Below are 12,780 nucleotides of genomic sequence, written 5' to 3'. Positions count from 1 at the left end.
GTCTTCAGAAGCATTGCTGCCTCTGACCGTGGAAGCAGAGCATAGCCATTGCGGTTAGTAGCCTTTGATAGCCCTTTCACCCATGAATTTGTTCAATCCTCTCTTAAAGCCATCCAAGTAGAGGGAGTTCCATAGTTTGACACTGTGCTGTGTGAATAAGTTCTAGCAACCTAAAGCTTGCTGTGGGAAAGGGGCCATTGAAAGGGGCCATTCAATTGGCTGTGTCATTTGATCTCCCTTTACCATTCTGCAAACTCCAATTTTTAAAATGTAATTTAATTATTTAATTCCCTTGGCTCTATTCCTCCTGCACCCTTCCTGGGATATGCATCCATAGTAAAGTGAGATTATTATTATGAATTAGCAAAACTCAGGGCTTCCCCATCTCTCCCACACACTCCTCTGTCAATTTGTAAACCTTTACTTTTGTGTTATTTATTTCTGGGCTGGCAGCGCACATCCTCATATCTCAAAGCCAACGCAATAGCACTCATTCAGCTCGGTTTAGGGGGGAAAGGAGGGGAGGGATAAAAAGCAGATTGTTATTTACAAGTAGACCTCATAGCACTACTGGAGCTCAATGTGGGTTACCTTGCAATTCCAGGAAAGAATGCTATACATGTTGGCAGTTTCCTACTCTTGAAGCAAAACAAGATTTTTGTTGGATAACTCTTGCAAACATTATGCAAGTCTTTAAGTACTGCTACTAGATCTTTGTGGGAAGGAGGAAGGTGACTGAGTTTGTGCAAACGGTTGTAAAACTAAGGCAGGGCTGGGGCCAAAAGGAGGAAGAGAAGTTCTCTCTCCCTCTCTCTCTCTCTCTCCCTCTCTCTCTCTCTCTCTCTCTCTCTCACACACACACACACACACACACTCATACATACACGCACACACCTCACAACCCCAACCATTCACAAACACAGGCCCTACACCAAATTTGTACTGGAGAAAAGCAAACAAACCTCCTATTCACTTCAGTGGGATATTGCACAAATGGTCCATGCAAACATATTCCCAGCACAGGGCCCGATTCAGATATGAACTACGGTTGGCAGGCCAAGGATTGAAATGCACCCACGCAGCCTCCCCGCAGGATCCTGATTTCCTTGCAGAGTAGGAAGGAAGAAAAAGCCCTCCCTCCACAACCAGCACAGAAGCAGAGGAGGCGAGGCTCGGGCTGGAGGGGGAATCCTCCCAAGGGCTTGCGCTTCGCTTTCTCTAACCTTAGTCACTTGTGCGGACCAAGAGAAAGGGACAGGCTTTGTGCTCCAGCCAATGCAAGGGTAACAGCGCTGGGCTGGGGCACAGATTTCGATCGTGTGGAAATGTCATTCCTACGGTAAGAAGGGAAGCTTCCCGACCAAGAGGCTCTGGTCTGGCCCCATGAGCGACAGCATCTTTCCCTCCCTGTTTGTGTCTCTTCTTTCCCTCAGCGGCTGACAACTGCATGAAAGCAAAATCTCAGGTAGCCTACTTATAACTTCATTGGCTCCGGATGCTCCTTCCCCACCTGGAATTCCTAATCTTTGTTTGCGGCACCAAAGTTAATTGCCAGGGAGAAGAGGAGGAGGAGGAGGAGGATGTAGCAAACAGAAGATTAAGACTCCCTCATCTCTGGTGCTGCCTTAGATGTTTCTTTCTGTTTGAAGTGTTCCTCTTCCCCCACCCCACCCCTGGAAGCTTGGAGGGAAGCGGGGAAAGTGTTTGGATGTGGAGCAGCAGCCACAGAACAGATGAGAAGCTCACTAAAGTAAGCAAATTCCCCAGGAACAGCTGAGAGCGCGGGGAGAGAAGCACAGAATATCTAAAGCAGCATCAGACATCTTTCTTGTCTGTGGCTGCCCACACAGGCAATGAAAGCCTGCTCACCATCCCCTGCACACACAAGATGCTAATCTTCCCTGCCTCCCCTTAAACAGAGAGTTGCTGCCGAATCTCATCAAAAGCAAATCTTTTAGAAATGAGTTTAAATGATTTCTGCTCCTGCAAAACAGCCGAGGAATTGAAAGGCAGCAGAGAGTTTTGTAAAGGCAAAGTTTCTATTAGCGTGTGGCCAGGGCTGGCCGTGAGGTAAGAGAGGGGTGTGGCCTAGGAAGAGGGGGCGGGGTTGAGGAAGGGCGGGGCTAGGGATGGGGAGAAAGGCGGCGCAGTTCAATTTAATTTGCACTTTCAAAAACACAGCTGTCCTTCAAAATTTGCACTTTGAAAATAACCTACAAAATGCATTAAGAAAAATGCTCGCCAATAATGTGCATCTCAGGCAAACTTGCACACAAAAACATGTACATTAGGAAAATGCTGACAAATTTCCAAGAGGGCTTCATGAAACAAAATTCACAAGTACATAAATGTGGAGAACCAAACTTAAGAATGCCAAAATGAGAGGGTGAGAGAAACCGAAACTGACAGAGTCATCCATCCATAGCCATCCTCTCGCCGGCCCTGAGGAGTCTCCAGGACCAGATGGAGGGGCACATTTGGCCCCACCCCTGCTGCGTCGGGCAGAGTGAGGCATCCGGCCTCCGCCTGCGTGCTTGTGGAAGGCAGAGAGGCCACGACAGCCTCCTCCCAGCTACACCCACTGAGCCACCTGGCTGCAAGGCAGAGCTGTGGGGGCCTCACAGCCCTCTCTGCACCCGCTAAGCAAGGTTCAGCCAGGGGCAAAACGAGGCTTTGTTTCACCCGGGTCAAAAACCCATTTTTGCACACCCACATGCATTAGCGTCCACACACACACAGGCTGGGAGCCTCAATGGCACCCCTCTGGAGGCTTCACCCGGGGCAAAAAGCCCAGCTACCCCTCGGGTAGCTAAGGCTATGGATTCAACTGCCCAATCTGGTCAGTGGCTGTCCAGGGGAGTGGGCAAGGAGAGGCATCTTGTGCTTCACCTCAAGCAGCAAAATGTCTTGAGCCAGCCCTGCATGCAGAAGGTCCACAGCATTTCCCGGTAGGACTGAGAAAGACTCCCCATGTGAAATCCTGGAGAGCTGCTACCAGTCAGTGTAGAGTAGACAGTACTGAGCTAGATGGGGCAATTGCTCTGACTCTGATTAAGCCAACTTTCTGTGTTCCTCAAGTGGTCTCTCACACAGGCCAGGAGCTGGGGTTGGTTGTGGCTCCCCGCTGAGCACGTGCCCTGGAGGAAACCCGAGTTCACTGCTGTGTAATGTGTGAAATGGACCTTAGACCCAGTACAGGCAGGAATGGAATAAAACAAAAGGCTCAAGTTGCCAGCAGCAGTTTGGAACGTCTTCCCCAGCCATCCCCAACCTGGTGCCCTTCAGAATACAACTCCCATTTCTAGACAAGTACAGTTTCATCCTACAAACTGCCCCCTCACACAACCCCACACTGACCGGCTGAGGCAATCTGAGGAGTGATGATTTCCCAGAGAGTTCGGAAGGCACCTGGTGAGACAACTGGGCTCCAAGACATCAGCTGCAAAAGAAGCAGGGGGCACACCATCACTTTGAGTTATCAGTTGCCTAAAAGGTCCCCATTTAAAAACGTAAATATATTATGCCATTTTAAAAGATAATAATCATATAAAACATTAATATACAACACTGACCTATCAGTAATACATGTGTGTATCTTCCATATTAAAAACAGCCAAAGGAAGCAACAAAAAACACCAAGTGCTTTTATGTAAGTGCTGGCAAATATTATCACTTGATGGCTGCAACCTCAAGCGACGACATGCAAGTGTGGAGGAGCTATCTCTGCCCAAACACCGCAGGCAGCATTTCCTTACCACCAGATCTATCACCTCACACAGGCAAGACTTCCTGCTGGAAGCCAGAGACAGCAGGCTGTGCCGGAAGGGGTGGAATGACGCATTGCACAGCAGCATCAGAGGGCAGGGATAGGGAATCAGGTGGGTGGTGTGAAAGCCTCCTTGAATCTACACAACCAGCACTTTGCAGGGGAAAGCTTTAGCACCACCTATCTCCACACATGCTAGCTTACTACAGAAGGAGGCACTTCTTCTTCACATAGTTGGACTATAGAATTGGCTGCCACAAGATGAAAAGGCAATGAAAACAATGAATGAGATTCAAGGATTAGACAAATACATGGAGGATAAGACTATGGAAGGCTGCTAGCCATGATTGCTATGTTTTGCGTCTGTTGCGGAAGGCAGGGGTGGGCCTCTGAATACCAGTTGCTGGAAACCACGGTGGGGAGAGTTCTGCTGCTGTTCTCAGGCCTGGCTTGTGGCCACTTTGAGAACAGGATCTTGTTGGGTCTTTGGCAGGATGCAACAGGCTTTTCTTTGGTTCTTATGAACACGCAGAGAGTTTTTTTTTAATGGGAGAGCATTCAAAGGCGTGTCCTTCCCACCAGCATAGCTAGGTGCAATGGCAGGGCTTCGGGGGGGGGGGGGATTGCACAACCTGAGCTTTGGAAGATGATCATCGGGCATCCGCACAACATGACCAGTCCAACGAAGTTGATGTTGAAGAATCATCACTGGTGATCTTTGCTTCTTCCAGTACACTGATATTAGTTCACCTGTCTTCCCAAGTGATGTGTAAAAATTTTTTTGGAGACACCGTTGATGGAATCTTTTGAGGAGTTGGAGATGGCATTTATAAGTGGCCATGTTTCACAAGCATACAGTAAAGTTGGTAGTACAACAGCTTTGTAAACAAGCATTTTGGTTTCCCTGGGATTGTCCTGGTCCTCAAACACTCTGCACTTCAATTGGGAGAAAACCGCACTCGCAGAGCTGAGGCGATGCTGGATTTCGGCATCAATGTCGGCCCTTGTGGAAAGATAGCTGCCCACGTAGGGGAAGTGGTCAACACTTTCCAACTTTACACCATTGAGTTGGATTTGTGGCGCTGCAGAGGGGTTGCTTGTTAGTGCAGCACTTTGGTTTTTTGGATGTTGAGCAACAGGCCAAGCTTTTTGTAAACTTCTGCAAATATATTTAGGATGGCTTGGAGGTTATCCTCTGAGTGTGCACACACTACATTGTCATCAGCATACTGAAGCTCCTCTGGGCACCTCAGTGAAGGAATCTGGTCACTGGCGGGGGCCATTGCCACAGTCCTATGGGGCGCCCTCCCCAGTCGGCTGGCAGCAAGAGATATTAGTCCCTTGCCAAGGGTGCAGGTGATGCGGGGAGCTAATGCAGCTCCTTTCCCAGGGTGCAAGGGAGCCTTGGTGCATCTCGGTTTCATCACCCAACACCTCCAAGTAGGGTTGCCTGAAAGTGATCACTGGCAGTTAGTGTTGGTAATACTGGGCTATATGGGCCAATGTTCTGAAGTGGTGTAAAGAAGCTTTCTCTGTTCTGTATTCATGTCTGGAACTACTGTGCTCTTGTGCAGCTCCTCTTGGTTTCAGCAGTGCTTGACCTGGAGCAGCTCCTGCCTCGTGACGGGTTACACACCTGCCAACCTTGACAGGACCCAAGACACACCACATGGCAGAGCTCTGCCTGGAGAATGGAGCCTGCCCAGAAGTTGGCTGTCCCTGCTGGCGCCTATCAGCATCCCGCTCTTCCCACAGCTTCTAATAAGATTTCCCTTCTTTTATCTACCTCCTGATCTCTGTTCTGCCAGAGTCAAACCAGCCGCTAAGCTTGGACTGGGCAACCTCAGGACTCTTTTTCATGTCCCTCTCAGTCTCCCTCTTTCATCCTCTCGCACTCAGTTTCACACTGCTGTGGTGGAGCACATCTGGCCAGGCTCATTAGACTGCACTTAACTGCATCTGTCATAGGCCTGCTGTTTGGCTGCCAGTGCAGCTCTAACCCTGTAATTTAGTACCTGGATGCCTCTTTCTGCGTGGCTTAAACAATTAGGCGACTCCATTCTTAGGCTTGGCGGAGGGGAGCCAGAGGGATGCAGCAGTTGGAGAAGGGGGGTGTGCTGCATACCCACCTATGGGGAAACAGGGAGCTTGGAGCAGCAGCAGGACCAAAGTCCCTCCAAATCCCCCTCTGGGTAGGCCTGGTGCATGAATCCCGTTGGGATGGCAGCCAGACTGGTGAGTGAAAGACTCTCCCTGCAGTGTTGTATGGAAGAAGGGATGATGATGAGAGAGCCAAAGATGGTGAAGTGGAGGTGGGAAAGCAAGTGAGAAAGAGACAAGGAGGAAGGGAAAGGAAATGCTGGCATAGTGGGGGGGGGGGGGCTGGGGGGTGCAATTCAACTCAGTTCTCAGTTGCAGGCAAACTGATGAAAACCCACACTTTCTGAAACAATATGTGAATTGTAACACAGCCTTCCTTTGAAATTCACATGTTTCTGAAATTTGTCATGCAGTTCTCCAGCCAAGTAATGTGTACAAAAATGCATATAAAATGCATAAATCAGTGGAAATACCATATAAAAATCTATTAAGTTATGGAGAAATTGCTTGCAAAAATATGCATATTTATCAACACTGCACAAAAACATATATATTAGGGGAAATTTAAATGTTGTTTTTTTTTTAAAAAAAAATGGAAATTGCTGTGGGAATGTGGAGAAATGAATTTAAGATTGGGGAAAATGAGGGAATCTGACAGATTTGTTCATCCTTCCAAGGCCACACTACAAGCAATGCTCAATTGTCCCAGACGTTTTCTGGTTTGCGCTTGGATCCCAGAAAAGGGATAAGGGACTCCTTCACTCCATGTATCATTCAGCCCATCTGCTCTAAGTTGGCCCAATAGACCCATATTGCTTCCAAATCTCAGCTGCAGAATTTGGAGTTTCTGGTAGTAGAATTTGAGTTGACTGCACAGATAATTTTGGATCCTCTTTAACTTGGTGTGAGTGCTGGCAGAGCAAAGGAGATCAGAAAAGCACCACAAAGAGGACAGTTCCAGTTCCCTATGAACTCAGTGCTGCTCATCTCAGGCATGGGATTTTTTCACAACATCCACACAGCCTCCTCCTCATCAAAATGCCATTCCATATTCCATATCTCCTCCCAGTCCTCTCTCAGTCTGGATTTACTGTTTCCATGGGGCTGGATTGAGTAACTGGATTTCCCCTGAAAATAGTAAATCTTCTTTAAATGGGAAAATAATATGGGAATTGCATATTATGGGAATGGCATACTGAGGAGGCCAATGCCATGTTGATGGTGTGCAAAACTTGCATGTGTCGGCAGCACTGAGTCCACATGAAACTCTGCTGTGTGGAAATGCCCACAGCAGACTCAAGTCATAACAGCTTTTCCTGGACTATCATGTCAGGGTCTAAGTTAGGAGGCCTGTTTGTCTGAATGGATAGAACTCTCTGCAGTAGAACTCAACCATGGCAAGGAGAAGGGTTTCATACAACCTTCCTCCCGACATGCTAACTTTCTATGCAACGACAGGCTTGTTGCTTCTTCTGTTACCAAGCTAAAACATGACCCAGCTTATCTCATCTTCCCAGGGAATGCACTTTTTGGTATTCTTTCCTCATCTATGAGGGCTGGACACTTGTGGTTTGGAAAAACAAACAAATGCACCATTGTCATCATGGTGTTCTCAAGAGTGCCACCAAGGGAGAAAAAGCAGGGGTGTGTGAAGATGGACGTGTTTCAAAACAAGGAGTATGAAGGCAGAGCTGCAAGCCTCACCCCTTTTTCTGAGCTCAGAACCTGTTAACAGTTCCCTACTCAGCAAGGTCTTTTTCGTTGTTCTTGCAAGAAGCCAGAACGTAGGAGCCTTCACCACAAGACATGGGATTTCCAGAAACTGAGGTCAACCTGGCATGAGGTGGGTGCCTTTGCTGCAATAACAGTTTGTGAGGGAGTTGGAGTGAGTGAGGCATCTTAATACCTGATGCAGAAAATCCAAAATGGCACACCACTCACTTCCCACGCATTAACGCAGCCTCAGTCCAGGAAGAAGTTCTGCTGCATGAGCCTCACTGAAATGAAGAAGAGCTGTCCTTGGGCAGTTCCTGTTCATGTCAGTGAGGCTCATACAGGAAACCACCCCATGATCTTCAGACATAGGGCAGTATACGAATTTAATAAATGATGAAGGTGATGATGTACCAGTATGTCCACTCAAAAACCTTGAAAGGTACAAACAAGTATTGAAAGTGGCTTCACATATAACTACCCCAATACCATAATGTGTGGAAGCACCCCTGGAGAGACTGAAAGACCATAATCCCATTGAAGCTTTGGCATGCAGAGTGCAGTTTGTGAATTAGGCTACAGGGTACACTATACCTTTTGCAATCACTCATAGATAGATATGGTTGAGAAAAATAAGAAAATTGTTTATTATAGGAAGTAAATAACCTGAATAGAATAACCTTTCACCCAGAAAACTGAAAGGCAGCCATGCTTGCTTCTTTGTTCTCAGAGGAAAGATCCAGGATGATCTCTCATCCTGAGGTCCGGGAGAGAAGTGTGAGGAGGTGGAAGCTGCCCACAGGATGCTTAACACAGCACCGTCTAACCTTCTTGCAAGCAAATCAGAATGAATGCTCGGTAAACTGGCCAATGTCATCTAACCACTCCCAAATGCTGTGCAAACAATCCAGAGTGACAGCTCAATAAAGTGGGCCTCTGGAAGTGACCAGTGTCTGAACACAGCATACTCCACAATCACCACAATGGGGCCACATTCAGTCAGGGTCCTGCCCATTAGCTACAGTAAGGCAAATGAGCCTGTGCACGAGCTGTATTGTCAGCGGTCCACTCCTGCTTTGTTCGTGCTTTCCATCCAGCAAGGAATCAAACACATACCTAGCAAATTTGTCTGTTGAAAATAGGGAAATCCTATTTATAATAATAATAATAATAATACAACACCCTGTCCATCTGACTGGGTTGCCCCAGCCACTCTGGGTACCTTCCAACATATATAAAAACATAATAAAACATTAAATATTTAAAAAACTTCCCTATGCAGGGCTGTCTTCAGATATCTTCTAAAGGTTGTATAGTTACTTATCTCCTTGGCTAGAGGGTCACATATCTCCATACCCTTCAAAATTTCTCCAAGTGAAATAGGGATGTCCTTATGGAAAAGCGGGACATTCAGGGAACAATTCAGAAACTGGGACGGTTTCTGTAAATTCGGGACTATCCCTGGAAAATCGGAACACAGGGAGGGTCTGCAAACCATGGAATGACTGGCTTATCATGATGTCTGAACCAGTACTGTGGTTTGTTTCTCCCAACCATTCTCAAGCACCGGAGGCAACGCTAAGCCTGTCACTTTGTGATTTCCCTGCGGGGAGCGCTCAGTGTGAGTGCCCTTTCACGCAGCTTGTGCACAAATTAATTTGCCCAAGCCGAGTTAATGGTCAGTGTTATGTCTGAACATGGCTCAGGTCAGACTGTTCCTGGTCGACGCTACTGACCTACCGCATGCCCCGAGGGAGCCCCCCAGCAGTGTGCCATGGGGATAGCCCCATACTTCATCTCAAATAGTCAGACCAACATGGGATGCGGGTGGCACTGTGGTCTAAACCACAGAGCCTACGGCTTGCCGATCGGAAGGTCGGCGGTTTGAATCCCCGCGATGGGGTGAGCTCCCGTTGTACAGTCCCTGCTCCTGCCCACCTAGCAGTTCAAAAACACATCAAAGTGCAAGTAGATAAATAGGTACCACTCCAGCAGGAAGGTAAACGGCGTTTCTGTGCACTGCTCTGGTTCGCCAAAAGCGGCTTAGTCATGCTGGCCACATGAGCTGTACACCGGCTCCCTCGGCCAATAAAGCGAGATGAGCGCTGCAACCCCAGAGTCGTCAGTGACTGAACCTAATGGTCAGGGGTACCTTTAGCCAGACCCACAGGCTTTGTATTCAGAACAACTTGGGTCCAAACTTTTGTTCCTGCAGTTAGACAAATCTCACATGGCAAGTCTGGGGGAAGATTCTGCCTCAGGCTGGGGCTCAGCAGCTGCCAGTCAGAGGAGACAGCACTGGGCTAGTCAACGGCTGCTAACCTTTTGGGGCCAATGGGCACAGTTGCAGACTGGAGAAACTTGAAGTGGACACACCAAACACATGGCAACCTAGCGTACTCCTTTCCAGCCTAATTTTAGTAGGAGAAGCAGAACCTACAGGCAGCAGGGAAGGCTTGGGTGGGTGCACGTGCACCCATGGGTGCCACAACAGCAACCCTTAGGCTAGATGGGTGAATAGTCAGACTCAGTGTAAGTGGCTCCAAATGTTCCTCAGGGTATTTCGCTGCTACTGGCAGCAGTGTATTATACAGAGTAATAAATTGATGCTGGACTTAGACTACACCTATTAAGCAGCAGGGGGCACTCTTTCCTGGGCTGATGGTTGCTTACAGGTTCTTAGGTTCTGAGGACGGGGCTGCAGGGGGTTTGCACACAGCCGTTCCTTGTGGACTCAGCACTGCTCATACCTTTGAGGGGTTTTTTGTTGTTGTGTGTGCGTGTGTTTTGCAACATCCAGACATCATCATCCTCATCAAAATGCCACCCCAGGTGAGACCACACCAGACCCAAGGGGGAAAGGTTGCCCTAGGCAAGAAGAGAAATGATTTATGCACAGGCCAGGAGTCTTTTGCTTGTGTCCAAGTGTGGTTTAATAAGAAAGAACCCTAAGGAGAGAAAGGGGGGAGGGGGCAGTTTTGAATTTGCCCATCCAAAATCACCACCTGGACAGCAGACTGAGCAGGCACAATGGCCACTGCGTGGAGATTTGGACTGCACTGCTATTTAAATTACAGTAATTATTTCAAAATTTGACCTACAACTTTAAATGAGCATATGTAAAACTTATGCAAATACGTTTCCCTTTTTGTCCTCTCTTTTGAAGATGTGTTTCCTTTGGGGGAAGCAACCCCCACTTGCGCCAGTCACCATCTCTCAGCCTACAACCTTGCAGGGTTGTTGTGAGAAGGAAATGGGGAGGGCGAGAACCATGTGCGCCACCTGGAGCTCCTTGGAGGGGCGGGGGGGGGGAATATATATGTAAAGGTGATGAGGGCTCTGGTGATGCAGAAGCAGCCAACCTTAGGAAGCCCATTTGCAGGCTCACTTTGGGCCAGTTGGTGCAACAGGCAAAGAAGTCACCGGCTGCCGCTCATAGTAATGCCAGCACCGACCTCAAGCGTCCCTGACTCTCTCCATCTATCTGCCGGAGAAGTGAAAAGCCTTGCGCTCTGTGGTTCAACTCTTGAGTCATTAAGGTATAATAGTCTCAATACACGGAACAGCAGGGGTGAATTTTCAGCCTGGAGTTGTGTAGGAGAAACAAGATCATTGTTGCAGCCCCTTCTGGATTAAGATGCATGAACCCGCAGCAACCACATAAATTACACCTACACTATGAACTTAAAATGCTCCCTGCCCACATGGTGCAGGAATTATTACTTACAGCAGCGGCCAACAGCATGTGAGAGAAAATGCATCAGAAGAAATGCCCCAGAGGTGAATCAGACACCGAGGAAGGGCGTGTAGCAGAGTCCTCCCAGGCTTGCGTTGTACCACCTCTTCCTTAAAATGAGTGGGGGGGGTATTTGTAGGAAAACAGCCCCCTCTCCTGCATCAAAGTTCCCTTGCACATGTTAAGCATGAATTTTTCCTGAAGTATATACTTTTACACGTGTGGGCAAGTTCTTGGAGACAGAAGGACTTTCAGATATTTTAAGTCCTCCCTACAAGCATTATCTGCGTTCAGTTCCTGTGTAGACCATAGAATCACAGAATTGTAGAGTTGAAAGGGACCCCAAGGATCATCTAGTCCAGCCCCCTGCAATGCAGGAATCTCAGCGAAAGCATCCATGTGTAAAAGGAAAATTCCTGGCCTCGGTTGGATTACCAAACAAAGACACCAGCCAAGAAAATAGGAGCAAAACAGCAGCCTGTAGGCCTGACTTTTATTTAAACAGGACACCCCACAGAAGAAGCCCCAAACAAAGGGATGCTTCCTCTTTTATAAGTTTCCGCTTTTGCCATAAACACCTCAGGTGAAGCATCATGCAAACATCACAGAAACACCATACACATGTCACAAACAGGGAGGGGGTTTCTGGTAGAAACCAGTTTGTCAGGTTTGCCCCCAACGTCCCTTGCCCACCACCGGACACCCATCAAGTGATATTTACAAGTTCCTGGTTTCCCCCTGACTGAGGACCTAATCCATTCCTGGATGGTCTGCCATTGTCCATGGGATGACTGCCTGTCTGGCACCCATCTGCCAGGATGCCAGTCTTGTGCACATGATCCCAGGTTCCAGGGATTATGGCTGCTCACATCCCAGACTCCCCTCTTGGTAACCATTCCTTTCTCAAACAGAACAAAGTTGGAATGGCTCAAATCCATACTGGAGTGATTTTATATGACTTTCTAAAGTTTTCCCAGTGAGCCAGTACATAGATACATTTACCAGTGAAGTGTTGTATTTGTTGGATAGAGATAGGGAAAAACTGTGATGAAGTATTTTGTGGGGACATTTGCAGGAGTGATTGTGTTGAGTTTGGTAGTCGGTGTGTGTGTGTGTGTGTGTGTGTGTGCTGGAGGGGCAACCCCCCCCCCAATCTTTACATAAATTCCTGTAACACATGGCAGACGGCCATCCATCTTAACTCTAATGGCTGTAAGTAGAGATCAGTTCCATTGAGACAGGAAGTGCTTCCTCCAAGCAAGAAGTGTCCCGCAAAAGAGGACACCCCACTCCAGTCTGATCGAGCAAGAATGTTTGGCCTGACATCCACTTTCAGGTGCCCAACACAGAGAGGCAAGCTGCCAGTCAGCTGCAAAAGCATTTCCAGTTGGGCCGGCAATTGAGAGCTGCCTTTGGACCTGAGGAGCGGCTGCAGAGCCATCAGCGTCACTTGCTGACTTGGGCC

At 48.0% G+C, this 12,780-nt stretch overlaps 1 protein-coding gene across 1 annotated transcript in view; it reads right to left on the bottom strand.

Annotated features, from left to right (window-relative positions):
* The window catches only part of FAM178B (family with sequence similarity 178 member B), a 167,220-nt gene that overhangs the window by 120,606 nt on the left and 33,834 nt on the right, over positions 1–12,780 (bottom strand). The window contains exon 9 of the mRNA XM_033156711.1: positions 3,358–3,439. Within this exon, the coding sequence (XP_033012602.1) occupies positions 3,358–3,439 (82 nt within the window). The remainder of the gene's footprint in view (positions 1–3,357; positions 3,440–12,780) is intronic.

Source organism: Lacerta agilis, chromosome 8 (assembly GCF_009819535.1).
Source record: "Lacerta agilis isolate rLacAgi1 chromosome 8, rLacAgi1.pri, whole genome shotgun sequence".
Classification (NCBI taxonomy): Eukaryota; Metazoa; Chordata; class Lepidosauria; order Squamata; family Lacertidae; genus Lacerta; species Lacerta agilis.
Note: the sequence above shows the minus strand (reverse complement) of the source record. Positions and strands in the feature narration are given on the sequence as shown.